Source organism: Centrocercus urophasianus, unplaced genomic scaffold (genome assembly GCF_019232065.1).
Source record: "Centrocercus urophasianus isolate 14NV4802_14NV808 unplaced genomic scaffold, USGS_Curo_1.0 seq_10, whole genome shotgun sequence".
Classification (NCBI taxonomy): Eukaryota; Metazoa; Chordata; class Aves; order Galliformes; family Phasianidae; genus Centrocercus; species Centrocercus urophasianus.
This window is the reverse complement of record NW_024884142.1, coordinates 68630137-68658019: the sequence shown is the minus strand read 5'-3', so window position 1 is coordinate 68658019 and position 27883 is coordinate 68630137. Positions and strand designations below refer to the sequence as shown.

Sequence of the window (27883 nt, the reverse complement as noted above, 5' to 3'; positions counted from 1 at the left end):
CAGTAAAAACTTCTACTCAAGCCCAAACAATAAAAGGTTTGCTTTTATTTTCTTTGGGAGGTACAGAGATGTGATAATTAATCAGTAGCAAAGATCAAAGAAAAACCACTTGTTTTCTAAATGCTGCCTTTTATTTGGAATTCAATTACTTTGTATTTGAAGTCAGGAGAATTGGTAAAAATCAGTTTCTGGCTGCATCGTCTCTCTCCTGTGTTCTCCAGCTCCAGCAATCCATCATGATGATGGTATGGAACCTTTTTTTTTCCTTCCAGGTTTCAGTTAATGAGAATTCACTGAACTCGTACTTCATGTGGCAATGAAAAATGGACATTTTCTTGTGACATACCATTTAAAGCTTAATAGACTCTCTACACCTCTCACCATCTTTGGAGGCAAGGGTGTTGATTGGCCTTTTATTAATAACAACTGCAGTATGGGATGGTCTTCCTAAACATTAGGAAGATAGGAGTGCAAGATACCAGGAGATATGGGGAAAAGCCTTAGATATTGCTCCTTAAGCCCCAGGAAATACTCTGTTTCTGTGCTACCAGTGCTACCATCCTTATTCAAGTTCAGAAATAGTAGTAAAACTTTAAGATCTGCTTTCTGTGTTTTTTTTTCCTTATGAGTGTATGTTGTAAATGGCTCACTGCCAGCATTTTAGACAGCTAATGCATGCGGAAGACCATCACACTGCATGCATGGTGGTCAGCTGAGAATACCTGATTTCATGAGATGCAACAGAAATGAGAATTGTCCATCTGTGCAGGAGAAGGAGAAAAATGTGAAGACAGATTCCTTGCTTTTTTTGGTATGGAGTGTGTTTCCAGCTTTTTTGGTTTTGTTTGTTTCTTTTTAAATCTATGAAGGCTCTCTTCTGTTGCTTTTAGCAGCTGTGGGCTGCAGCTGCAACTGCTTTAAAGGCAAAGCTCTGTCCAACTCACCCTGGCTTGTGATGCTAGACCCATACTAGTATTGAATTTAAATGGAAAGGATTGCGACCAGCAGGAGGGGAGAATGGAGTTACTGAATTTTCTGTCACTTTGCTAAGTGAAATAATGATCATCATTTATGTCAGTCTTTGTACGCTTTGGTTTTACCATCAAGTATTTTGCTTATTTGTAAAACTGTTGCCATCTTTTTCTTAAAGTACTTCTCAAATCTCCTCTTAGCAGTTGAATCTATGTGGGACAGGAGCCTGACTGCAGGCAGGCTGGCAGCGAGCTGTGTTTGCTATTGGGGACCAGCAACAAATTGGGGCATGCTGTCTCCATCTGTACTCTTTGGGTGCTTATTTATTATTTTTAAATTTCTCTCTTGGAGTATCATTACCTCTTAGGAGGATGAATTACCATTTCTGAGATTTAGTGTAGAAACCTACTGATTTGGAAGTTGAAAATGCTGCTACAAGATTATGCTGAAGTAGTTTCTGCTTGGTCATCTGGTGACTGCTTGGTCTCTTTCATTTATAGAGGTTCTATCTCACAAATAAGGTTGTGGGTTGTTGTTTTTTTTTTTTTTTTTTTTCCCCAAAAACTTCCAGAATTTAAATAATTAGGATTTTTTCAGGTAATATGATGACAGCAAAAAGTACGTTCTTAGTAACAAGATTTGTCTCATTAAAAACAACATTCAGTTTAATCTAAAATATATTTGGTATGCAAAGCACTTATGATATGTTGTGGACTACTTGAAGTTTGTATGTGGGCTGGAAGGAGTAATTGTGTTTCATTAACCCTTTGCTGTGCTTTTAACACTCCACGACACTCCACTTCCAATGGACAAAAACAATTTGATGTAATAGAAAACACATTTAAACTAGTGAAATAGTCTTAGGAATTTGAAGTCAACCTTGTAAAAAAGTGATTCTCATTAGAAATGCTGTTATTTTTTGCAGATCTGCTAACTAGAAGCAAAACATTTTGATTAACTCTTGGCAACAGTTGGCTGAAAATATGCAGTAATTTTATTTTCTTTAGTGAAGTAGGTTCGTTCATGATCTTCTTGTTCCTTGTAGCACAATAAAAAGCACAATAAAAATATTAACCAATCAATAACTCGTATACAAGCAAAGATAGCAAATGCAGCCTTGACATCTCAGGAGAGCATTTACCAATGTGAAAACTGAAAGAAACAACAACAACAAAACATTCCTTAACTTGTTCAATGTGTGCACTTTCGGATAGGATTGAAAGGGATTTGTCAGTCCTACACTGTTTTGTCAGCAAGGCTTCATAACGTCTTCAGTTATTCTTCAGATTGTTGGTTTTTTGTTTTTTTTTTTTTACAGCTGAGTTTATTTTCCTAATCTTTATTTTTGCTATTTGGTATCATTTAGTCATTTGATATAGATACACATACATATACATATATAATAGGAAGCCTGAAATCGTGAAAAGCATTTGGCTTTCATAAATGGCCCCATGTCTGTTGAGAAGACAGCGGTACATTTTTTCACCTTTCATATGCTTTAAAGCAGAACTGGTCTTTTACATGAGATCATATTGATATGGCTCACTGGTGCATTCTATTGCTTTTTTTTTATTTCAGTAACTAAAATGCCAGAGCATAATAACGAATAATTTTTTCATGTTCTCCTTATTTAATGTAGATAGGTTTACTCTTAGAATGTGATTCTCATGTATTCCAGTATTCCAGTTCCAGGAATTGGAACTAGGATGGGAGAGTTGGCTTCAGTTTATCTCTAAATCATAAGCAGTGAAAGAAATGTTATTATTTTAAGTGACAAATGCATGACTTCCACCAAAGCTCTCAAAATGATGATTATGTATTTGTTAAATACTGAATAAAAGCTCAGCAATAATGAAGAAGATAGGGGAGAAGTACTGCCTAGAAGAAGACGTGGTTTGCATAAATGTAAAGGAGTGTTAAAAATTAGCAGTTGATGCTGAAAACTGCTGCTTTATGTAGGGAACGGGGGAGAGCTCATTAAAATTTAAAATCAAAACAAACCTCTAGAAACCAAAAGCTTTTAATTTTTAATTTCAATTTGCCACAAACCTCACTTCTGTTGTTTTATTTCTTATTGTCATAGCCTTAAAAGTGTCATAGCTTTAAAAACACAAATAAAACAACAAGACTGCAAATAATATCTGGAATTCATTTGATGAACTGACCTAACATCCTGATTCATCTTCATTCAGTCTTGCCAAACAGCCGATGATTCAACTGTGTCAAAGGATAAAATTATTGGGATATCTTTTAGTATTCACACACTGATAATGAATTTAATACATAGCAGAATTCATTCATAATTGTTTCCACACTGCTTTAATTTGTTTATTCTGAGGTTTTGTAGTATTTTTGCACTATGAAGTCCAGTGCTCCCTGCAGTGTGGATATTCTGTTTCATTTTGGAGTACTATTATGGATGTACTTATTTACAATCAGAGATGTTTGGTGTCTGTGCCAGTTGTGTCTAGGAGAAGCAGCTTTCACGTCACTTAGGACCATCAGTATTTTGTTTTTGTCTGGAGTCTATTTTCTGTTCAAAGCATGCTATTTATATTTGAAACCAGTTTTCAGGCAGAATGTGCCCCACTGCATCAAGCTGTTCACTGTTCTGATATCTTGACTCTGCATCTCGTATTTCTCTGCTTTCAGCTTGTTTTCACTGACACTACACAGAAGGGAGTAACAGGAATAAGCCAAATCCATTTCCAAGTATCAGTACCTAAGAAGTCTGTCCTAAACTTCAAAGGCTGAATATATCATAGTGTTTTGGGAACATACCTTTGGCCTCTGAAGAACTGCTTACATACCTTCTGCCTGTTTGAACAGCTGTTACTTTCATTTCAGACCTCTCCTACTTGTGCTACTTTTCTTTTTGATACTGTCTGTTAGAATTTATCCTTCTGTAGTTGTTCCCATTTATGAAAACTAACTCTTGAGGAGACATACTACTCAGGGAATCTCTTTGAATATCATAGTGTCTTTCAGTTTCTTCTCCCAGGGTTTCCCAAATTATTTTCCAGTCATGCATTTTGAAGATTAACAAATATTAATTTAGGGTCAATAGATTGGAAATTGCCTGGTCAAAGTAATAGTCTTGAATGGTTTATTTCTCATCTGTGTAGTACTCATAAAAGTGGAGGAAACACTATTTAGCAAAGACCTGATCTTAATTCTTTAGAAGAAGTTACTGGAACATTGTTATAATATTCCCCAGGCGTAGGAGTAATTTCTGACCTTAATATAGTTTAGCAAATTAAAAGTCCATCAGTCTTTCAGTCTTGATTTTGTCTTTCAATCTTGATTTTGTGGCTGCTCTCTGTGTCCAGGAAATTCTTCATTGTGCAATTATTCTAGAGCTAGAATAGACCAGGCAATATGCTTATGTTGTCATTATCAGCATCGTGATGTTTTTTTACATTATTTTGAGTACTTTCAATTGCTTTTGCTAGCTCTGTCCTCTCACCTCACTGTAACTTTTACTTCTCTTTGTGTTCTAAAGTGAAAAGCAGAAACTGGGAGCTGAAAGACAGAAAATAATCCATAAAAAAATGAATTTTTTTAAAAACTGTTGAAGGTGAAAAATTAACCACGTTTTTAGAAGTCTACCTCAAACCTGCAATACTCTGTAAGGCTTCTATCACGTTCTAGACATATTCCCCTTCAGCAAACATTGGTCTCACGTCAGAATGTTTCTCTAGGAAACCCTTGATCTGGCAGATGTACTCAAACTGAGCACATCCAGGTGAGTAGGTGCCTGCTGCCTTTATGGAGAGCACAAGAGCTGGGTAGTAAGCTTTTCTTTGTATCTGCCCTTTCAGAAAGGTACTTCAACTGTTATATGAAGGGACTAGGTCAGGGTAAGGATGTGTTTTGTGCCATCTGGCAACTGTGGGTCAGAAACAATGTGAGGTTTATAAGGCCGACAGAATGAGCAGGAGCCTAAAGGGAGAGTGTGTCTTGATTTTGTTGTTGTTATTGTTTAATTTTCATTATTGAGGCATTAGGAGGCACTTGCAGTACATGTTAAGCATGCTTGAATGGCTTCTTCCTACACTGCTTTTGATCAGCTATAACCATTTAAGCTAATCTGTTAAAAACTTGCAGTTTTTAGGTCTCACAAGTTAAAGCGCTTGTGGTTCATCTACATACTGATTATTCTTTTTGTTATGTGCATAAACACATGTGATACAAAAAACACTGTGCCAGAATTAACTAAAGTTGAGCATTAATGAGATCAAACAGACAGTTAATGGGTTTGTGAAGTGAACTACTGTAGAATCCCTTATGTATAGGCTTTTTGGATGCTATTTAAAATGATTAAGCTACAGCTAAGTTCTGTTCCAACTGAACTGTTAGGAATTTTATTATTGACTTCAGGGAGGCTAGTGTTTAATTTGTTTTACTTCACCACGATCCACCATCTGCCTTCTCAGGGAAGGGGCTCATGGGGATTCTTGAAAATGCAGTTTCCATTAAAAAAAAAAATGGGCATGCAAAGGGTAAGAAGAACATCATCAATTTTGTGAGGTGTCTTTGTCTGCCAGCAGATGAATATGAGAGGTGACCTGATATTTTATCTCCTTTCCCATTCCTGTTGTCATTAATGTAAATTTTGTAGACTAGCCCCTATTTCAGTAACCGTGGCTTTGTTTTGAAGATGCTGCACATCGCATTGATCAAATATTGTGTTTATTGACAACAACTTGGGCCAAGGGCCAGAGACACACTGGGGGATTTTTGTCCTGTCCCAGCATCACTATTGATTGGCATGGTTTGCTTAAAGGGAAGTAGACATAGGAATTCTGCTTTCAGTAAAGTGTGGCTTTTGGTTTTATGGTTTTTTTTTCTTCTTTTGTTGGTTTTGCCAGATTTGGGAGGACAGATAGGGAGGAAGATGACATTTTGAAACATTTACACATCTGTTATCAATTATAACTGAGTACCGCTACACAGAAGTAAAGCCCTCTGCGCCTTCTCATCCCTGAGGTTTCATTGCTGTTGGGAACAGAGGAGATCTGAAATCCTCATGTCTTTCTCCTTCAGTAATGTTAGGCAGGAAGAGGAGTTTTGAAAGTCCAAGTACTAGATTGTAAAGTGAAAGAACTTAGTTTTAATCTGATAAGTACTTTAGCTGTAGTGACTTCATTAAATGTCTAAAATAGTCATCACAGGAAATATGCTAGAGTGGGTAGAACTACGGAGAAGATTGGCAGTTCCAACCTCAAAGTATTGCTGAGTTTTTCATCAAATGTTTCTATCCTGCAGTGGGAAAGTAAAATTTTAGCCGTGTGCACCTGTCAGATAATCCTTACATTCCTATAAGCCTAGGTATGTTATTTACCATTATATGCTATCACACATAGTTTATGATAAGTATTATGTATCAGAATAAGGAAAGAACGGTAGTTTAGGTGGTGTGGATACTGCAGGCAGCTTAGACAAACCTACCTGTACTTGTGTTAAGTCAAAAAATACAAGGGCAGAAAATACTGGATATGGAAAAAGTGAAATCACTTGGAGATTTTTTGCAGGGAAAAAGAACTTGAGTGTCTAAATTTCCCCCCTATTTTGGATCTTGATAAGATAGGTAGATATGCAATCACTTAGTATAAATTAAGCTAATAGTGTTTCCCTATACTTAAACGTGTGTTTATGCAGAGATTTCCAGCAGCAAATTTCAAAATCCTTTTATAAGCACTGCAGCCAAACTAGAGTCTATGAGGAAATATGTTTGGTTAACTAGTTGGTATTCCTACTGATTTTTCTTTGGAATAAGCTTTACTTTCTGTTTTATGCATCCAGTTTTCATGTTTTACTGGTATTGGTCTGCAGGTGTTTAATTAACCATTTTCATATCTCTAATTTGCTGTAGCAAGCAAGTTTTTACATCTGTATTGCATTTTTTTTTTAATTTACTCATTATAGTGCATGATTAAGTCAAGTAAAATTCTTTTCATCTGTTGTGATGAGGACCTGGTCTCTTTGGGATAGGTTACTTGGAGTTTTATGCTTTGCTGAGTGGTGTTTGTAGGTCAACACATCCTCTATTTAAGAAGAAAAATAAAGTCATTAGAGCCTATAATTTTGACTTCAGTATTATATAATTCCTTAGCACACAGATGTTGGAAAGAGGAATAAAACTACCCCTTGATTTTGTAAAAGATTTTATCAGATTAAAATATTGCCTATGATAATGCATCTGACTATTGTAACAAGGTGATGCAGAGAGTCTATTCTGTATCACTTTAAGCAAATCGCCGTCCCTGGCAGTGTTCAAGAGGCATCTGGATGAGGAGCTACGAGATCTGGTTTAGTTTGTGATAGCAATGGTAATGGGAGGATGGTTGGACTAGATGATTTTACAGGTCGTTTCCAACCTTGTGATTCTATGATTCTATGATAAATTGTTTTGTGGATGTGAAAGTGTCAAAAGCAATTACAACAGTGGATACTGCAAAGTAATGACCAGGAAAACTACCACAAGTGTTTTTCAGTAGTCTGTGATCCTCAAGATCAACACTATTTAATATTTTAACTAATGCATTTTGCTTAAAAAAAAGTTTGAGAACCATTGTCAGTGTTAGAAAAGAACCTGGTAATTCTGCGAAGGAGTCAAGGAGTATTGGAGGAAAGGAAGAGATGAGACCTTATGAAAGAAAGAGACCTTATGGTTTTTGGAGTTCTAGAAAACCTAAAAAGATTAATATTCCAAAGTGCAAAATCATTCATTTGCAGATAGAAAATAAGAACGAGTGCTATAAATGAAGAACTGCAGGAGCCTTGATAATAGAGTGGGATGTTTTATTTTCTCATTAGCATGGAATGTTTAATTTTCTTGGATTGTTGTTCACTTCAAGTCAGTGAAAAATATCATAGATATTTAATTATTGTAGATTCTTTATTTCTAAGTTAGTAATTTCTTCTTTTTTTTTCATTTAAAATAGTTTTCCTATTGCATTTAGAGTGAAATAGTGATTTAAGGAGATGGCTCTGAGTTTTTGTCATCTATTTAGAGATATTATGTTCTACTTGCAAATGGATTGCAGTCTGCAAATTTTACTTTTATAAATGTTAAAATAATCTTGAGAAGTTGTTGGACCACATTCAAGTAATCACAAATCTTGTTTCAATCATATAAAGACATGACACATTTTGTATTCGTGGCTTAGTAAGAAGCTGTTTCATCAGTTTTATTCAGCTGAAGCTCTGGTTAATGCCATTGTCATTCATCAAGAGTGAGCAGAAACTGGATAGATTATGATCTGTACTTTTACCTTCAGAGGATTATGATCATCTGTACAAATTCAACTGGCAGCTCATTAGTAGTGACATCCTGCAGGGTTTATCAGTACTGGGGCCAGAATGTTTAATATGTTTATTAATGTCCTGTGCAGCAGAACAGAGTAATTCTCAGCAAGTCCTGTGAGGGAGTCTGACAGACTGGAGAAGTGGGAAAATGCAGTGTCCTGCACCTAGTTTGAAATTACTCCTTAAAACTACCTTAAAGGTAATTTTACAGAAAGAATCTGAGAGTCTTGGTAAGACAACAAGCTAAATGTCAGAGGCAGCTACAAACTGGTTTTCATCAGCAAAAGTACAACCAGCAGTGCAAGAGGAACGATTCTTCCCACCTGTTAAGCACTCCTGAAGTCTCACTTGAAGTCCTACGTCCAGTCTGAAGTTCAGAAAAATGCTGACTTGCTGGAGGAAATCCAACAGGTTACTAGAGTGGTTAGAGAGCCAAGTGTGGTAGGCACAAGGAGAGGCTGAGAGAATGGCAGAAGAAGAGAGATCTTAGTATTTTCTATGACTGTCATTTAGTTGATTATAAGTACAAGAGTGCTGGGCTTTTCATGAGGGTGCCCAGTAATGGAATGAGATGCAATGGATACAAATGGGAGCATAGGAAACTGCAGTTAATACAGATGTTGTGTTTTCTCATTGTGGGAGAGGTCAAATATCAAAAGAGGCACCCAGAAGGGGCTTTGGAATCTCCGCACCTGGAGATATTCGATGCTTCAGCAGACAAGACGCTAAGCAAGCTGAGCTGGGTGGAACAGTGTTGAGCAGAAGGTTGGACTACATGACCTCCAAGAGTTCCTTTAAGCCTGAATTATTTGGTGATAGTTTGCTGTTTTGTTTACTGATGTCTAGATTGGAGCTCCTTATTTCCTGTGATGTTCTTCCTTACATTTATGAGAGTTCTTTGTGCTCGCTTCTTTTAGGGGGGTGTCTGCCTTCTGTAGAATTCAGTATGGCATAGGTGATTCTTTGTTTTGGCAATTTTTAGCATTTTCACTAAGGGTTAGTTCTGTGTCTTTTTTTTTTTTTCCTGCAGATCCACATCATGATACAATTTTACAATTTCTTATCAGTGATTGATTTAACTCTTCAGAATTGCTCTTCAAAGACTTCCTATACCTTGACCTTGTTTTTGTCCTCTCTGCTTGACAACATTTCTCATGTTTCATTTTTTTTCTGGAGCTTATCACGCTCAGGTTCTGAGGTAGTCTTGGATGAATTGAAAATAAGATAAAATATCATCAGAGGCAACATTCAGAGAAATACAGCTACCGTAGTTTTCTGCTGTTCTGCTAGAAAGTGTTTCAGAAAAGAGTTGTTAAAAACATTTTCTTAAGTTTGTTTCGCATGTCAGCATTCATCTGGCATGGAATGTCTGCTTATTCTTAGCTTCTTTTTTCTTTGTTTCACTTATTAACTTTACATATTCTAGCAGTCTTGAAGAAGCAGGGAATGACAGAGTTCTGTTTTAATCAGTTTTCTAACTAGGTATGTGAACTAAACACCAACTGATTATAGAGCCTCCTAAAGATACATTTCCCTGTGGACATCATTAGAATTGACTTTGAACCAGAAGATATATGATCTGGAAGCAGAAAATAAATGTAGGTGATACAAAAATACCATTTCCTCTGACTGAGAATAGGAGAAGTCTTTCAAATTTGTGAGGTTATAAGGGATCTTTAATAGCTTTTGATTTCTCATGGGAATATATGTGCCATTTTAATCAATAGTTTGACTATAGTCATTTCTAGGCAGTAGTCCAAATATAATTTGAGTTTTCCATTGTTACAATATTTGATGTGAGTAATTCCATAGGAAACTGTAATAAAAGAAGACAGAATTGCTTAGAATTTCAATCTAGAAGGGCAAAGGAATTATTAATGTCAGTTGGAAAGGTATGGATAAATTTTAACCTGAATTACTATGTATAAATGTTGTCATCGGTGTTCAGTAAGGCTGAACTCATGCTGAGTAGTTGCAAGCAAAAAAAGGAGCTTCTGTGAATTAGAAGCATATTTAATAAAATGGCACTAAAGACACTTGGCCATGGAAAGTGAAAGCTAAGAAGGAAAATGATTGTCATCCTTGAAGGTATCATAGGGGAGAGGAATTCCAGGGTGGAAGTCGGGCTACTGAAGATACAGGATAGAGCAGTAAAGGATACAATGTGAGACAATTTCTGCTGATGAGAGAAGCAAGGTAATACACCAGTTTGAAAAGTGGAGGTAAAAGCCCTTCCTGGTCCCAATATCTTTTCTTCATCTGAATAATTTAGGAATAAAAGTATATGAAAAAAATGTCTGAAATAACAGGGATGTGGATGCTCGATTTCCCAGGAAACCTTATCCATTTCAGATAGGAACTTCATTCCGTAACATTGCCCATAGCTGGGTATATTGCCATGCAAGCTGTGTATACACATGGTAAACACGCTTCTAAATTAAGTGTTCTGTTTTTCCTGTTTATTACAAACAAGTAACCTGTGCCAAACTTTCAAAGAATCATTATCACTAGAAATAATAATCAGAAATCTTAGATGATAGAGCAGTGCTTGTTGTTGCTGGGAAACTGTTAAGATCATGAACCCTCTTAAAAAAAAAAATTAAATTAAAAAAAAAAAAAAGCCAAATTAGATATTATTCTTCTAATAATATGAGGAGTGATGACAGTTTAAGCATCAACATTTAGAAGTCTGTCCCTAAATATCACATTTTATAGACCCACATTACTTTTTTCTACTGCAGAGATTACTAGGATTTTTCTGCAGATGGGTCCCACTGATGCTGGTGTAACAAGGGACTCTATTACTGAAGAGCTTTCAGTCTGCACAGACAAATTGGAGGTAGTGGAGTTGCTGAACAGAATACATACAGAATGGCCTTGCAGATTTCATATCAGCTGATTTCTGCCAGGGAACTAACTCATCTGGAAGATATTTAATGAGCAGAAAGCTACAAGGAACAAACCAAAGAGTAATAAAGAGGTAATTTAGCATGTAGTACCCAGGGAAAAAAAAAAAAAAAAAAGAGTCAAGGCAAAGGAGAACGCAGAGGAATGGAAATGGAGAAGAACTAAAGCAAGAGATGGTGAAAGAAAATTTGGCATATGGATGGAGAAAGCTGTTCTGTGTAAAGAACGTAGAGGGAGAAGCATGGAGGACTCAGCTAGCTTTAGGAAGACTAGTGATCCCACAAAAGGACTTTGAATCCACTCTCTGATTGCTTCCTAATGTTTTCTTGAGAGCAGGGTAAGAAAATCTCCCAAGAGAGAATAGTTCATTTGAAGTGATGCATTTTGAGCACTGGCCAGTGGAGAGTTCGTGTCATTGTGTAAAACATAGCTATGAGAGAAATTCTTTATTCTCTGCCACTTAATGCTTCACAATGCACTGGAACAAATGTTTGAGCATCTAGAAAAAGCTGAGGGGGGGAAATAATAAGAAACGAGAAATTAAAAGCAAGGTTCTGGTAGTCATAGAGAAAGCTTCATGCGAGAAATTTTTATTCTCCTGCCGTTTTGTTGAGCAGATGTGAGCTTTTGAGTTGTTGTGACCCCAGACAAATGTCAGTCATTTGCAAACATTGATTTGGCATCCTTCATATGTTTGTTTTTGTTTTTTTAAAAAATTTTATGTAATATTACAATGAAAACTCTTCTTCCTGCATTGTCTTTAAAACACTGCTGTGAAATCATGCTCTAAATAGAAGTTGTTCTGACATGGTAAGGTGCTGCAGAGTTTTGCGACATCATTTAGGCATGAAGAGGGCAGGGGTATGTCAGAACCAAATTTTAGTACTTCTTGTCACAGTGCATACTGTTACAATAGCCTAATGAAAATGTTTTAAAGCCTAAATATACATGAGAAACAGATGGCAATTTCTACTCTTAGTTTGTGTCCACTACGTGAATTTTAGATGTATTCCCAAGGCTTATCTCTGTTATGCATGAAGAAAGCCATGAACAGAACATTTGACCTCTGTATTGATGTGCTTTCTCATATGTGAAATTCAGCTACAGTCTCTGATGAAATGAATGATGATTAGTGTATAGAGATAATGTTGTTTTCTTTGACAGAAGTGTCACTGTTGCATTTGAGAACAATTTTTGAGTATTTCAAACAAGCAATTGTTCAGTGAAGCAAAAGTCACTTGAGTCCTGAAAAATTCTCTCTTATCAGTAGGAATTATTCAATTGAAATAGGGTGCAAACCAAAATTATAACAATAAGCAAAGAATTACATGGCTAGATAATACAGAGTATTATGCCCTTCGTATTGATTATTAATTTTGAAATGTCCCATCAGTATGTGGAAAGAGTCAGATGAATGTTGTACTGATATGGTTCAACTGCTGGTTTTTTTATATCTTTACTGGCCTTATCAGTCAATCCAAGCACATTTTTGTGTTATGTTGAATAGCAAAAGTATTTTTTGGGGGTTCTGAACTATAAGGTTAGTTTTTAATTTGTACTACATTTCAATTCTGATTATTTCTGAGACAAAACAAAGGGTCTTCAAGAGCTGCTGACACAGGCTGGATTGAGATATTGATGATCTGGTGCTCATCAGTTCTTAAAGGATTCCCATTCAAGAGAAATAATTAAATAGGACACCAAAATATCACCTAAAATACATTTAATTAGAAGTTGTTCACATTTTTTGAACCTTAGGTGATTTGTGTTCATATATAACAGGACGTTTGTTTGAAAATAACATTTCCTTATATGCTGGAACGTGGTAGTCAGGTGGTCCTGTTCAGAGACACACTATCAACTGTTCAACCATTGCTCTTGTGTCCCTCTTAGTTGCAGTTGATATATGTAGGGAAAGAAAATTTAGGAAATACAATTAGAGCTTCTAATTAAATGTACTCTGTCATCATTTTTCATCTTTTTACATTCATATCTTGTGTGTTGTTACTGTTATCTTCCAGAGTGATTTTCAACCAGATTCTGAATAGTCAGGAGATGAAGAATATTCCTTTAAAACAAAGACTGGTGTTGTGAACCCTAGAATTCCAGAACAGTTTGATTTCTTAAAGTGAGAAATGTTAATATGCTCATTGCAGTGTTTTATCACTGATTGCATATAATTTAAAAAATGTGTATTCATTAGGGAAGCACTTATAGCAGCTTTTTAATTTAAGCATCACACTATTCTGCTCTCCTGAGTACTCAGAAATGTTCAGGTAAAGCTCTGTATCTATGCTGTATGTTTGCAGAATCTTTAACACAAGAAATCTGAGCACGTCTGTGTTTAGTGCAGATCTAAATCAAAGACTCCTCTTAAGCTGCCCTTCCAAGTCCTTACCACTAACTGTAATGGAACAGCCAAATGTATTGATAAACTGTGCCAACACCTCCTTCAGTTTTATTTATTTTTTAGGATGTTTCTTCTCTGAGTGTTTGTTCTGTGTGATTTTGAAATAGTAGTTATGCTTTTTCTAGGATATTTCTTATTCCCTTCCAGAAATAAGAACTGCAGCTGTTCTTCTGTTGAGCTGAAGAGAAGAAAGATGGTCTTGACCAATGTTACAGCTGAGTAGCTATGAGGAAGAACTGTGACAGGGTTGATTCAATGTAGAGTAGATTGCATGAAGGTGATCTAGTGAAACCTCAGCTGAAAGGAGTGGTGTCAGAAAGATAGTGGGTTTTGAATGGATATTAAGACTGAAGAGGTATAACCTAAGGGGAGCTGAAATTCTGTGAGGAGTTTTGGTCCTCCAGGGAGGATTTGTTGGTTCTGGAGCTTCTGGATTAAGAGAGCAATAGGGGTTACATGTGGATATGTTTACCTAGGTCCTTGATTTAAGGGCATGATTCATTCTCCTTTCCTTTATTTTGTTTATTTTATTCTTTTCCCGTCTCAATTATAGAAGCCTTCAGACAACAACATGCTCTATCTTTCATTTCTTTATTATCTCATATAAATAGTTGAGCGTGTTTTTAAACTTCTTTCCTTTAATGTGTAAATTCAGCTGACACTCAGGTGCTTTAGACCTGGATGTTCTCTTCTGTATGACTCTAGATAGAGACTAACTGGAGCTCATTTTAAGTAAAACTATAAATATTTGTTAATATACTAAACTTATTGAAGCAGCAAGCATATAGCTTCTGCCTATTTTTGCTGTGCTGGTGCTCTTTCTACTCTAAATAACTCAGATCCTAAACCATTTCCTTTTGAAAAGAAGAAAATAAGATATGAGATCAGAAATGAGTCTTGTTTTCTGACCTACGGATTGTCAGAGGAAAAGGAGAATCCTCAGCATGGGACAGAATTCAATTTTAATTTCTAAATGTGAATCATGTAGCTGAACTCAGAAGTGACTTATTATAGAGGTCAAGTTCTGCTTCTTTGTAGGCATTAAATACTACTATACCAATTCCCACGTTTCTGTTCACTTAGAGGAGCCCGAATCTCAGCTCTGACCCTTCTCTCCATGACATCACAGAAATCATATACATTCAGGTTTCTCAGTCAGCTAGAAGTCGTTTTGAGAACATTCAGCTGTATTACTGAAGAGACTAGGTTAGGTTGGCATTAGTCAGCTGAAATAAATAAAGCACCAAGAAGTCAGAGAAAGATATCCTGCAAGAAGTCAGAAAGATATCTAGCAGATGTAAGATTGTCTGCTAATGACTTTTGTGCATAGTAAAGTCTATTCTAATCACCATGCTACGTTTGTTCTGTTTTGCTTTGACAGTATGCCACTTTTGCGGACTAAATGATGTCACCAGGTTTGATGTTCCTTGAGGGCTGCAAATGACCTTCTCTCTTGGAAATTTTTGTTATACATTCCAAAAAGCACTTTGTGGGTCATACTGGAACAAAATAGATCTAAGTTCAGTTTTTATTGATGGAATTGGAGATTTTGAACTCAAATTTTTATGACGGAAGTTAAATAAAACTCTTCTTGACTAAGCACAGGAACTTTGCTGCTGTGCCCAAGGAGGAGGGAAGATTGTGAAGACAAATATAGCTTTACAAAGTGGGTTGGTGGTTTACTTGTTTATTTTTTTGTTCAATTGTTTTTTGTTTTTTGTTTTTGTTTTTTGTTTTTACTTCTGAGCTTGGTGTTGAATTTTTTGAGTGGGCATCGGGATGTGTTCTGGTTATTTGGTTACAGGTTGGGTTGTTGGTTTTTGTGTTTTTTTTTCTTGTTCAGCATAATCAGTTCATTATCAAAAGGAAGTGTCTGAACTCTGAGGACAACACTTTAACTATTGCCCTAGATAGATTAAATCTTTTGTCTGCCAAAGAACACAAAGTACTTTTAACTTGCTTAAAAAAAAAGATTATGAAGTATAGGAACAGATACTGAACTGAATGACAAGACCTGCACAGTCAAGTCCCTCAGCTGGTCCTAGTGCTGCAGTGTGTTATTGCAGACTGAAAAACTGGAAGCTGATCTCTTTCTAAAGAGAAAATCCAGTCCAAAAGTCAAGGCAAGCTATTTACCAAGAAGCAAGCACCTAGCATCAGACAGAGGCCCTTTGAAGAAAAGGATGAATTTCCTTCTGCCTAGCAAATTTGTCATAGTGCTTTCTATGAATAGGTAAATGGTTTTAACCTGTGCAATGAGAGAAAAAACTCAACTTTTTTTCATATCTTCATGGTATCAGTACTCAAATGTGTATGTAAAGTAGAGGCTGACATCCACAGCAATATTTATATTATATTCTGTGGAATTGCTACCAGCTGCTTGTGGAACCTGGGTATAGAATGTGTACACATCATACTGTAGTGTTTTCTCTTATTTCACACCTAATGAGGTCAAGTCAATATGGCAGAATATGGGCCTAATCTCGAAAATAACACTAAGTTTCTTGATCTTGGAAATACTTAAACTATTCAAAACCTGCCTGGACAACCTGCTGAAGTTGACCCAGCTTTGAGGGATGAACGAGGTGATTCCCTGTGATTCTGTAACAGTCTTACCTTTTTTGTCAAATTGCAAATCGACAAAGATGGGGAGAATTGAATGCTCTGCAGTGAGGCAGCATGCCAGTACAGTCTATAGGAAATACCTCTGCAAGTCACTGGAAGTGATCTTATTTGATTCTTATCAAGGAATCAAATAGGAATAATCTTATAGGACTTATTTGATCTTGTTAGATATTTTGTGGGCTCTTGTCTATTTGCTTACATAAATCACTGTGAGTGTCAGGCAATGCTGAGAAATTTTCGTCAGATCTTTTATTAAGAAATGATGTGCACTTTTAAATTTTTGCTAAATCAGAACAAAATTTGATGGATTATTTTTGGAATAATCACTTGATATGTAAAATGTCTTTGGAGAAAATTTAAAGTAATTTTTTCTTGTATTTGTGTGTGATTGGGTGGACAATGGAAGAGGCCCTAAAGGACATGGATTAATTTAGCATCTTTGCTACTCGATTGTTGTTGGTTTTTCTTTATAATGCCCTTATAGAAATCATTTTAGCTCCTGTGCCCTGTTTTCTCTCTCTTTAGATAGTAGATGAGTATCTTTGTTGTACTAGAAGAGCTCTGGGACTCTGAAAGCTTTTAATTTTATTGGGGCTTTTAGCAGTGTAACTTTAGCAATGTTAACTATTCCAAAAGAGGCAAACTAGATTTCTAAGGGATCCATATAAAGTTTTAATAAGTTCTGTAAGAATATTAGATGCAGCAGAAATGTATGTATAAACCTTGGGTGTTGGTCTAAAATAGTTTATTTTTTAAAGTATAGCATTGCTAATAGGCACAAAGGGGTAGTTTATTTTTAGAGGACAGTGGTTCTGGAAGTTTATGAAAGGGGAAGTTAGAATATTTTAGAATAGAGTATACTTGAAGACATTAAAAAGCATGTTGTATTTTTAACCTCTTATTGTTAATTTGTTGATGTTACCATTATGTTACTGTAATGCTGTTAAATTTAATGTTTATCATCAGTAATGTTGTATGTTCAACTATGCTGTGGAGTGTCTCGTCAGTAATTGTAGTTCAGCAACATGTATGTTGTTTGAGTTGTTTGATGGAATAAGAGAACATTTGAAGCTAATGAAAGGAAAAGCTGCACCTGTTTTTTTGTTAGTTTGGTGTTGGCTTGTTTTTGCCAGGCAGGAAAAACAAGCATGTGATAATAACCACATTCTCACAATACTTCACCCATCCTTCCCCCTAGCATTAAAGAGTACTAAACTTCAGTCTTCTTATGTCTTAGCTTCACAAACATGTTAGATTTTCTGAAATAGCTGTAAAATTTCCCATGTAACAGTGTGGGATGAATTTCAGTAATAGAAGATACAGAACTATTCTTTATTTTCATGGGCAGAAAGTGCCCACTTCCCTTCCATATTAGATATCTGTATTGATTATTTACTAATAAAACAAAACATTGAAAATTTTATTTATGTTGCCAGAGTTGATAATTATGATAAGAAGTAGTATAGAAACAGTCTTGGAAATACTTGTTATACTTGATTGCAATGAAACGGAGCCCTTGTTACAGCTTTCCTAAATCTAATTTGTTTGAGTTGCATTAGAAGAGGCACTTTAAGAAGTGCAACTTGTGTAAGTTGATAATTTCATCTGTTTACCTAAAGACACACTTCTCACTTGTGATTACTTTCAATGTTCTTCTATTGAGTGAAGTGAGGAGCTTTACCTGCTGTAATTTAAGGAAGTCAAGCATGCTGAATGAAACAAAATTTCCTTGAAATAGAGAGGCATATTTGAAACTGTCAGTTTACTATGAAGTTTGTTTAGCTTCTTGGATGCATATGAATGTGTGTAACCTGCAAGCATTTTGAATAATATTGACCGTGAAGAGTCTTTCAAAAAGAACAGGAAATTAAAAAAAAAAGAAAAAAAAAAAGAAAAAAAAAAGAAGCATAATCATTCTCCTTTCCTTATCCACGGGATCCCAGTCAAAGCCCTATGTAGGTAAAACAAACAAAAAAACAACAGCACAACTAGGCAGCTTAGAGCAACTGGAAAGGGAAAATTCCTATGTAGACACTTTTTTTTTTAATAACAAAATGTCAGCTGTAAAGCAAAGTAAGAGAATATCAGAGAGTATGCACATTACCACATTGCTTAGAGAAAAGAGACATTAAATGCAAGGATGAAGCATCGCAAAAAATTAAGAGATTGTTTTATGCTTCCCATCTTCTCTTTATGGACTGGTTCCATCATGTCATCAGAATTAAGCTTTTCTGTGTTTAAGCTGATGTTTCAGGGCTTTAAAAGCTTAAATTGCTTTATTGCCTTAGCATTAGGTCATCTCCATGTTTTATTGTTTTGGGAAGTGAAGAGCATGGCAGTTGGCAACTTCAGAATGAGTAGTAGGATAACTGACTGCTGAGAGATTCTGGGAACTGGTATTGAACCACAGGCCCAAACCTGGCATTTTTTTACAATTGGAGATTTTTTTATAAAGAAAAGCGCTCATGTTAAGTGGTTACTTTTTCCTTATCTATTCTCAGGGTTGCTCTTGTGGAAAATATTCCTGAAGGGATCAACTATTCAGACAGTGCACCATCCCACTTGTCTCTTTTCCAAGGCTGGATGAATTTGCTTAATATGGCTGAAAAGTCTGTTGACATAGTATCTTCCCAGTGGGACCTCAATCACAGTCATCCATCAGCATGCCAGGTATGTTCTAGACTAAAGAAAGATGGGACTTTAACAATCTGTTTTTGTTGTTTGTGAATTGTTTAGAGCTGCAGCCCTTCTCTGTAGCAAACCTGTTTGTTTGGGTAGTTTAAAAGCAAACAAACATTTTCGTATGAGGATTGTCCTGTCAGGATATTAGTTTTATGAGAGTGGTGGCACAGTGGACAAGGGAACACACTCAACACATTCATATCGCTTCCATCTTAGGAAAGGATATCATTGTATAATCTTAAGAAACTTGCAAAATTGTAACTATTCAAACACATCATAAATTGGGAATATCCATAAAACTATATACTTATTTTCTATTTGGTGCAAATGATCAGGTAAAAGAGTAATTATGTGGATTAGTTCTGCAGCCAAATTGATGTGTAAAATTACACTTACAAATTATCTGATAGCAAATGTATCAGATGATTCTTAATATCTTTTCAAAATGAATCTGAAGGGTAATGAGTTAGGGCTTGTGCAATAAAGTACAGTAGGAAAAATCATAAATCACCAAATGAGACAAATATGCATTAAAGTGATGCTGTGCCAACAAACATATTATTCTTGATAGCAGTCACCTTAGAAAATGGGGAAAGGGCAGATTTCCACTTAGTGTTACCCTGTCAAACTAAGATATCGAAGAAATGATGAGCTGAGAGTATCTTTTTTCTTAATGGATTGTTTGCTGGAAAAAGCCACTCAGCTGGAATGGAATTCAGTTAAAATCACAGTAGAGTAAACATAAGGAATCCACAATACTATACTATGTCACAAACTTTTCACTTTCCTCTCTAGTTTGGATGATACTGTGCAGTAAAAAAAATGCCTTATGCTAAATGGTGGACAGTGACTGGTATTGTCAGCAACCAAAGATGGTGTTTCAAACTGCCTCTGTTTTCAAATGGTGAACTGAATGGTACTTCTTTTTAGAGAGGCTGTTGCCTAGTTGAAGGGCATACATTCACTTTCTTCAAAATCTACTCTATGTCCATTTAAACAAGTGAAAGCTTGAGCTGAGCATTCAAATGGAAAATTTAGCACAAACCCTTCCTTTTATAATGCTTATAAATATTGGTGTAGAGTTCTTGAATAAATTCATTGAATATCAAAATATTGAGGCTTTTCACAATGTAATTATGTAGCTAAGCTTTATTTAAATTCATTGCCTAAGAAACTTCAAACCCATGTTCTGTCATTCAAGCAGATGAATTCACAGAGAATGCCTTAGATGTTTTCAAGATGTGCATGAATTGGTATGTGCATGAATCTTTTAAAAAAATTTTGTCTGAAAAAATTCAACGTGTCATTCACTTCAAAACCAGCAGAGCCTAACAAATCCCAAGCAGAGAATAAAAATAGCAAACTGGAAATTGGGATTTCAGTAGTTGAGCATCAATTCCATTCACTGTTCCATATTTTCATGCAAAGAACTGTAAGATGTTGCTGAGTGTCAGAACAGGAAAAAGGAATAAGAGACACATAAGTGGATTTGCTTCTTCATCGTTAAATGCACTGTTTAAGCCATAAAAAAATGTAGTGTATTTTTTAGTAATATTCTATTTTAGTTTTCTATTTAGAATACACAGTAGCCTTACAAAAGTAATTATTTCTGTTTAAAATATGATTAATATTCCAGTCATTCCCTCAATTGTACAGCAGTGTGGGCTGAACAGCTGATAGATTTTTCTGTCAAGCTTGTCTATTCATCCTTAAACACTGTGCTGCTATTGGCCAATCAATCTAATTGCTAAAGAAATTGACAAAGAGGCAGGGATTCTTAGCAAATTGCTGCCCTAGAGAGTGTGTAGAAAGCTTAGTGAGTGAAAAATAGGGAAGGAAATCTGTATCATTGCATCTGCTTTTTAAGGTCGTAAGGTGAAAGAGAAATGACAGTGAAGCTTCAGTAATTGTAATCTGGTAATGTTCAAAAGTCAGATGTCCTCGGGTCTTTACAAATTTGGATTTGGGGAAATTTATCCTCGCATAACAGAAATATTATGCAGGGACTGCTGCAAAACTTCTAGGTACTGCAGTGGTTATAGTTGAGGAAGTTTTAGTTGTTCCCTAAATGATGCTGCTTTTATCAGAAACTGAGAACATAACGATTTTCTTTAGGGACTCACGTCCTGCTGTATACAGTTTTCATTTTGTGAATGGTAAGATGTATTACAAAGCAAGTTTCTTTGCATGACCAGTTTAAAAGACATTGATTTTTGGAGGAGAATAGCTGAGTAGGCTAGATTGCCTTTCCTTAACTGCAGGAACTAGCCATGTTCTTTGTGTATGTGTATTTATGGGCACGCGTGAATCTATGTGCATATGTATATACAAGTCCAAAACACATCTTGAAGAAAAAGAGCAGTAAATTCTGCAATTTTATATTCACAGTTAGTTGTTTTCACAGTTGGTTTCCTCTGAGTCTTCTAACATTTAGAAACATTAATTTACTGTGACCTTACATAGTTTCAGTAAGTCTTTCCTCGCAAATTTCATTTTAACAAGTAAGCATCAATTCTATTTTGGTATATTGATATTGCTGTAAGTATGGCACATGTCCCCCTGGATGGATATTTGGAGTATTCTAAGATGATCAGTGGTCTGGCTTTTACAATGATCTTACAGAAACCACGTGGTTCTGATTTCATCTCTATTTCCCTACCTGTTGTGCTGTTCTCGGATGGCTTGATGGGAGAAGTCTCCCACTCCACCTGAATATCTTATATTTAAGTCATCTGTCCAGCTTGGTAATGAAATCTCTGAAGGTGAGCCGTATGTCATTTGCAGACAGGTGTCTTACAAGGGTCTTACGTGATTTGTTTGATAGAACAAATGTTAGTGCCAGAGATTAGTTATCCGTCTTTTACAATTATTAAAAAACATTAATAAGTACAAAGAGGATGAGAACATCTGTAAACCTAGCAGCTGCCAGCAGAAATTGGCTACAGCCAGCTACAGAAATTTCAGTGTGTTTTCTTTCTGTACGCTAATACTTCCAAAGCCATCTCTCCCTGCCAGATGGTGGCATTTCCCTGATACTGCTGATACAAAATGAGACACAGAAATAAAAAAGAGAAAGTTTTTATAGTGAAAGCATTTTTTTGGACTCTGAACTTCTAAAAGTTGGTTGGAGTCTACACTGGCTATTTTGCTAGAAAAACACGAGGAGAGCATTTTGAGTTTCTCCGTTTTGCATTAAGTAGCAGAAGTTAAATTTAGGGTTATTTTCTTACCGTATTGGTTTCTGCCAGCATGCTGTGCTTGTCAGTGATGTTTTGCAGATCGCCTTAACAACTGATGGCAGGGCAACTTTTTAAAACTGTAAGTAGAATAAATTCAGAAGAAAATTCTGGAAGTAAATGGTTTTATTTCTGTTGAAATAAAAAGTTAAGCATTGTCTAAATTGTAGATATCTATCTTTTGAAGGAACAGTAATTCACTTTTAGAAAACTTCAGTAAATGCATTTTGTGGATTTTATCTTCCCTGTTTTATTTAATGAGGAATGCAGGCCGACAAAGGTAACAGTAAGCAAAGGAAATCATCAGGCTGGAATCAGTCTGCCTAGGAAGAGTTAAGAAACTTCTTTGTGGGGAATTTCGGAGCTTTTTGGTAGCTGTAACTTTTTTTTTTTTTATTTCATTCACCAGCTTGCTGTGGCATGGATAGTTGGGATTGATGTTTGAGATGGATGGTAGCCTAAAGCTGTTTGTTCATTTGATATATACTTTTTACAACCTATTTTGTCTTTTTCAGTAGATTTTCTGATACAGTGTTGTCAAAATGTAAGATAATATTTTACCAAGAGAGCTGTTTTCTTATTGTTGTCTGCTAAAATGCAAATAGAGTGATAGGTAGTGTGTTGCATTTCCATGGCACTTGGCTTGTTACTATTTCTCAGTCCTCACAATCTAACTGTATAAGAGTGATTCAGATTGCTGTCATGTAGTGGCACAGCAGCCCCGTATTGAAAGTGTGGTCTGTATGACAGTATGAGGGTTTGTATTTAACAGAAGCATTTCAAATGTGCTGACAGCAGTGACAAAAATCTTCAGACCTTCTGTCCTGTCTCTTTTCTTTTTCATAGAACAAAACAGTACAATTGCAAGTGAACATGTCAGAAAGTATAGAAACCGAGTTTCAAATTAATATTAATGGGAAAAGAAGGCCAGGTACTTCAACAATGAGAAATACTTTCTTATATCCTACTTTACTAGAATACATATAGTTTTTAATAAAACAACTTGTGTATTTCTCATAGTTGTTTAGAATGCCAAGACTTAGGCCTTGGTGAGAGTACTAATATCTGGTGAGAAATTATGTAGCAAGAGATGTGACAGAAGGACTTATTTCCAGTTCTGATGCTGGATGATATATTTTTGTATTTGTGTGTAAATACTGATGTTTGTAGTTAGTTCAGTCCTAGCCTTAGCCAGCCACGCTTTATGGTTCTGTAACAATTGCTAGAGATGTTTATATGTTTTTATCAATTTGAAGTTCCACTATGTATGAACATATCTGGACAAAAAAGGACATGATAGACACATAGCTTCTGATGTTCCTGATGGGAAAACAGATGTATTTTCAGAGAAGATGTCTTAATTGGATCACTCCAAATGATGTATTCACCCCTTGGGTGGGCCACTCAACTGTCAGAGTAGCCTGTAAGAGATAGGCAGGGTGCATTGGACAGATCAGCACATGCTAAGATCAGGTAAAACAGGTCAAGGTACGGGCTGGAAACAGTGCAGTTCATTGTGGACCCCAAATTTGATTGCAGTCTAGCAGCACTAGTCTGCAGCAATTACAGGAGAGACCTTCTGGGGGACCCAGGGCACCAAGGAATGCTGCTCAGTAGCGATGTGCTGCTGCCCAAGGGTTTCATTGGAACTGCTACATAATTCTGTATGCAGCACCCAACCCCTGCACACTGTTATCTCTTTAATTCTTAACTCTGGTAACATCTGCCTTCTTTAATAAACAAATCCTTCCAACTAACATCCTTCACGAATAAATTAAACTAAAAAGATGAGAAAGATCTTTTTAGCTTTGTGACTAATGGGAATGTCTGATTTGCATAGCAGCTCAACAAAGGCTTTTAGGCTTGTGAGATAAAATGTGGGTGCTATTTCTTCCAAACGGGAACACCTAGTCATCTCAAAAGTGCTGAGTCTAATAAGTATTTGGATCTTCATGTAGAGCATGCTTTTATTGTTATGTTCTCTTGCTTTCATTGCTGCAGCGTCTTGTTGACTGCTAAATGCCTGGAAGCCCTGGGGTGAGCAGGGAGCTATGCTGTGGATTTGAGCCATCAGACAGGCACTAACAGCAGATTTGTTTCCATTGCAGCCTCTGGCTGCTCTGTAATTTTGGGAAAGCTAGTTTTCAGGAGGCTGGGTATTTTTATTTTGCCATATACGTTTGGAAGTGAATCTTAGGAAATGTCTGTACTGTAGACAAATGAAGAGCTACTTTCTATGACTGCTGAAATCCCAGCAAGGCTCAATTGGGCATCACAGGGCAAAGAGGCATCCCACTCGCTGCTGTTTCGTGGTGTGGTGAGGAAAGAGGGCTTCTGAACAAGTTTTTGTTAGCCCATTTTACGTCACATTCCTTCATCAGAAACTGCTTTTGCAGCAGCTGTTTTAGCAGAATAGAGTGATCCTTTCAAGAATTTTAGAGTAACAGTTTGTGGTGTTGTACAGAAATTCTCCAACCCAGTCCTGTGCAAGACTCTGTCTTCTACCTGTTCGATTGAAAACTGGCATAATAACTTGATGTGCAAGATTTTACCTCGGTGCTAACATTATACTGAATTTATTGAGCTACATAGGTAGAATAGACACTTTTTCAACTGATTAGACCCAAATTTTTTGTGTATGATGCTGATAACTGTAACTAGTCTCTGCTGAAGTAAGCTCGAATGGCAACAAGGAAAGAAGCTCCAACTCTGTGACCGTAGCAACACAGGCACAATAGTGGCACATAGGATATTTTATTTTTGTCATGTAGCTACATGATTCTAACCAAGAGTTTTCCTTTAAATAAATATTGAACCTAAAAATTAAACATTTACTCAGCGTAAGTAAGAGAAAGTAGAACTTTTTTTTTTGGACATGGCAAAGTATGACTTGATTGGAGATTTTTATTTTCCATGGGAAACAATTGCCTTAATTGCCTTAATCTCCATTTCTGTAACGTGTATGAGGTTCCCTTTTTGTGTTGTTTTTAGAAATAGGGCTTACATAGTAAAAATAATGCATAATAACAGAGAAAATTATGTAAAATAAATGTAGATTATTGTCTTTCTGTCTGGTATAGCTCTTCTAAACATGAGCATGTGACTACACGAAAGTTTTTTGCACTATAGTTGAAACCACTCAAAAAAACAATGAATACTCAATCAATACAAAAGTGTGTGATGAAGTCTTTTCCATGCAATTTTCATCCTGATTTAACATAAAGTAATTGGTTAAAAGAAACCTAATATAAAAATACATTCATGCAGCATCAAGAATTAGGCACTTCTCTTTCTGTGTTGCTTGTCGTCATCGGTGATATTGCATAGCCTGGGAAAAACAGAAGGCAAGATTGGCCTTCAGAACAGTAACTTGCTAACCTTCAGCATAGCTTTAACAATATTTAGGAAGTTACTCCCGTTGTACTAGGTATGCATATGACATGAATCTTTTATTTGATGATGTGCTATTTAAACAATTCAGTGCTTCATCACTTTTGCTTTCCTTTACTGTTCTTGCCAGGGTCAACGTCTTTTTGAAAAACTGCTTGAACTGGCATCCCGAAATATTGAGATAAAACTAGTGAGCGACATACTGCCTGTGGAATCAAAAGTATTAAACGACTTGAAATCAAAGGGTAAGACCAACGTCTTTATGTTGTTATGCCACTGGCTGCTATGTAATGTTCATTTGATTTCAAATGCAGACCCAGATGACATGTGAACTGCAAACTACTGTTGAGGAGTGTTATCCCATGAGCCTGGAGTTTTCTTTGATTCATAGTTATAAAAAATCTGAAACTCTTACTGTGGCTGGAGTAGATATTTGCCATTTGCACTGGTTAAAAAGATGTTTACACAGGCGTTTAAATGCACTATAGCCATACTAATGGTAGGCAGTGTTACCTGAGAAATTGCTGTTATACCCTGTGGCACAAGGTAGTTTTCTCTTTAAAGCAAAATAATTTATTAAAACATGCCTATGTTACTGATGATTCTGAAGCACAGGAAATACTTTTAGTCAGATTTAGCCAACTGCCACCGGTTTCTGTGTTATGTGTGTGCCTACTTTCCTAAGGATTGTTTTGAAATTCAAAATCCCTGTTCAAAGAGGAGGCACACACTGAGGCTACATGACTAAACTTCCTTTATGTAAAACTGTCTAAAAAAATAATAAAATTGAAGAGGATTTAAGAAATGCTAAAAGAAATTAGGATCTCTTAAGAATTTTGACAACCTCACACACATTTCTCTTGAATAAAAATACCTTAATTATTGAAATATCCTGATTAAAGTATGATTTTAATGGTAGGATAAATTTTAAAAGGAATAGGTAATCTATATATCCTGGTAATCATCATTTTTGAGACAGGTTACTTTAATATATCGGTCAGAAAGGGAATTCTACAAAACAAATCAAGTTAAGTGTTTACTACTTGTGCCAGCACCGTAACATAACATGTCATTGCACGACAAAGAATGAAGAGCATCCTTTTCCAACTGTAATTAATCTTTGTTTAAGTTCTTTATAATCTCCCGACTGGGAAAGGAAAACAAAAAATTACTAGTTGAAGTCCTGTTTCACATAGTGGACTGCATTTTAATCAAGACTGGCATGTTTTTTGAAGGCATGTTTTTTGAAGACTGATGTGTTATTTCAATGTAATCATTGTGGAGACTTGTCACTTCATGACTTTGCCTGTTCCAGGACTTTGATTACTTTTGCTGCGTGACTAAAGGTGATACTGATTCTTTGATAACAACTGAGGCTACATCAGCTTTGACAGACATCTGTGAAATAAGGAATCATATTTTTCTGATGTGTTGAAAAATAGATGTCTATTCTAATATCAACACCAATGAAACTGTCTTTAAAAAAGCCATTTAATTCGCCTGTGATTTTGGTGTCCCAAGCTGCACAGTCAAATGCAATTAAGGGTAGGGCCTGTACGTTTATATTGGTGTACCTCACAATTGATATTTTAGTTATAATTTATTTAGAATATCAAATGTAAAATAAATAAACAAATAATCCCCTTTCCAAGAAAGAAGAGCAAGAACTTTAACTAGGAAAGGAAACCATTTGTCATTAACATTTATGTCAGTTTGTGGGAATTAATTAGATCTGTTAACTTGCTGAGTAAGCAAATAAAACTAGGCTTTTACTATTTTATTAGTTTCAGCTTCCCCTATGACTAATTCAGATTCCTGAGACAGGAAATTTTAGAGTATTCAAATGAAGGGATCAATATAATTGAGTGCTCTGAGCTGCTCTGAGAATCAGAGTAACTTTTATGTGATAATTCTTGTGAGTTTTTTTGCCATGCTCTTAGATCCATGTTCTACTTTTGACCTTTTCTGAAGATCAGTAATTGCAAATTCTTGCTTTTTTCAGTATGAATGCTTTTCTTCATTCTGTGTTTTAGTTTATTTCTTCAAATTCTTGAATTTTTGTTAAGATTTCTTAATGATGATGAAGTGATTGCCAGCTCTGTTGCTCTGTTGCCTTACATTTACATTGGTTTGTTGTTTCTTATTCCCAGGAACTTGTTAATCTTTATTTGGTTCTGCATTCCTAAGAGACAACTTAGGTTTGACATGCCACTTTCAATTAGAAGGTCAGACTTAATTGTCTATCTGAATTGGGCAGAGGAGGGTCCAAGTACTGTTTCACGCTTCACCAACCTATAAACTCAGCTGGTTGTTCCTAAACAGCAATATTCATGTGGCCAGGGCTAAAGCA

The 27883-nt window shown here is 35.9% G+C and overlaps 1 protein-coding gene across 1 annotated transcript in view; it reads left to right on the top strand.

The window, feature by feature from the left end:
• The window catches only part of PLD5 (phospholipase D family member 5), a 97252-nt gene that overhangs the window by 16379 nt on the left and 52990 nt on the right, over positions 1 to 27883 (top strand). The window contains exons 2-3 of the mRNA XM_042822337.1: positions 18727 to 18895; positions 25664 to 25778. Of these exons, the coding sequence (XP_042678271.1) occupies positions 18727 to 18895; positions 25664 to 25778 (284 nt within the window). The remainder of the gene's footprint in view (positions 1 to 18726; positions 18896 to 25663; positions 25779 to 27883) is intronic.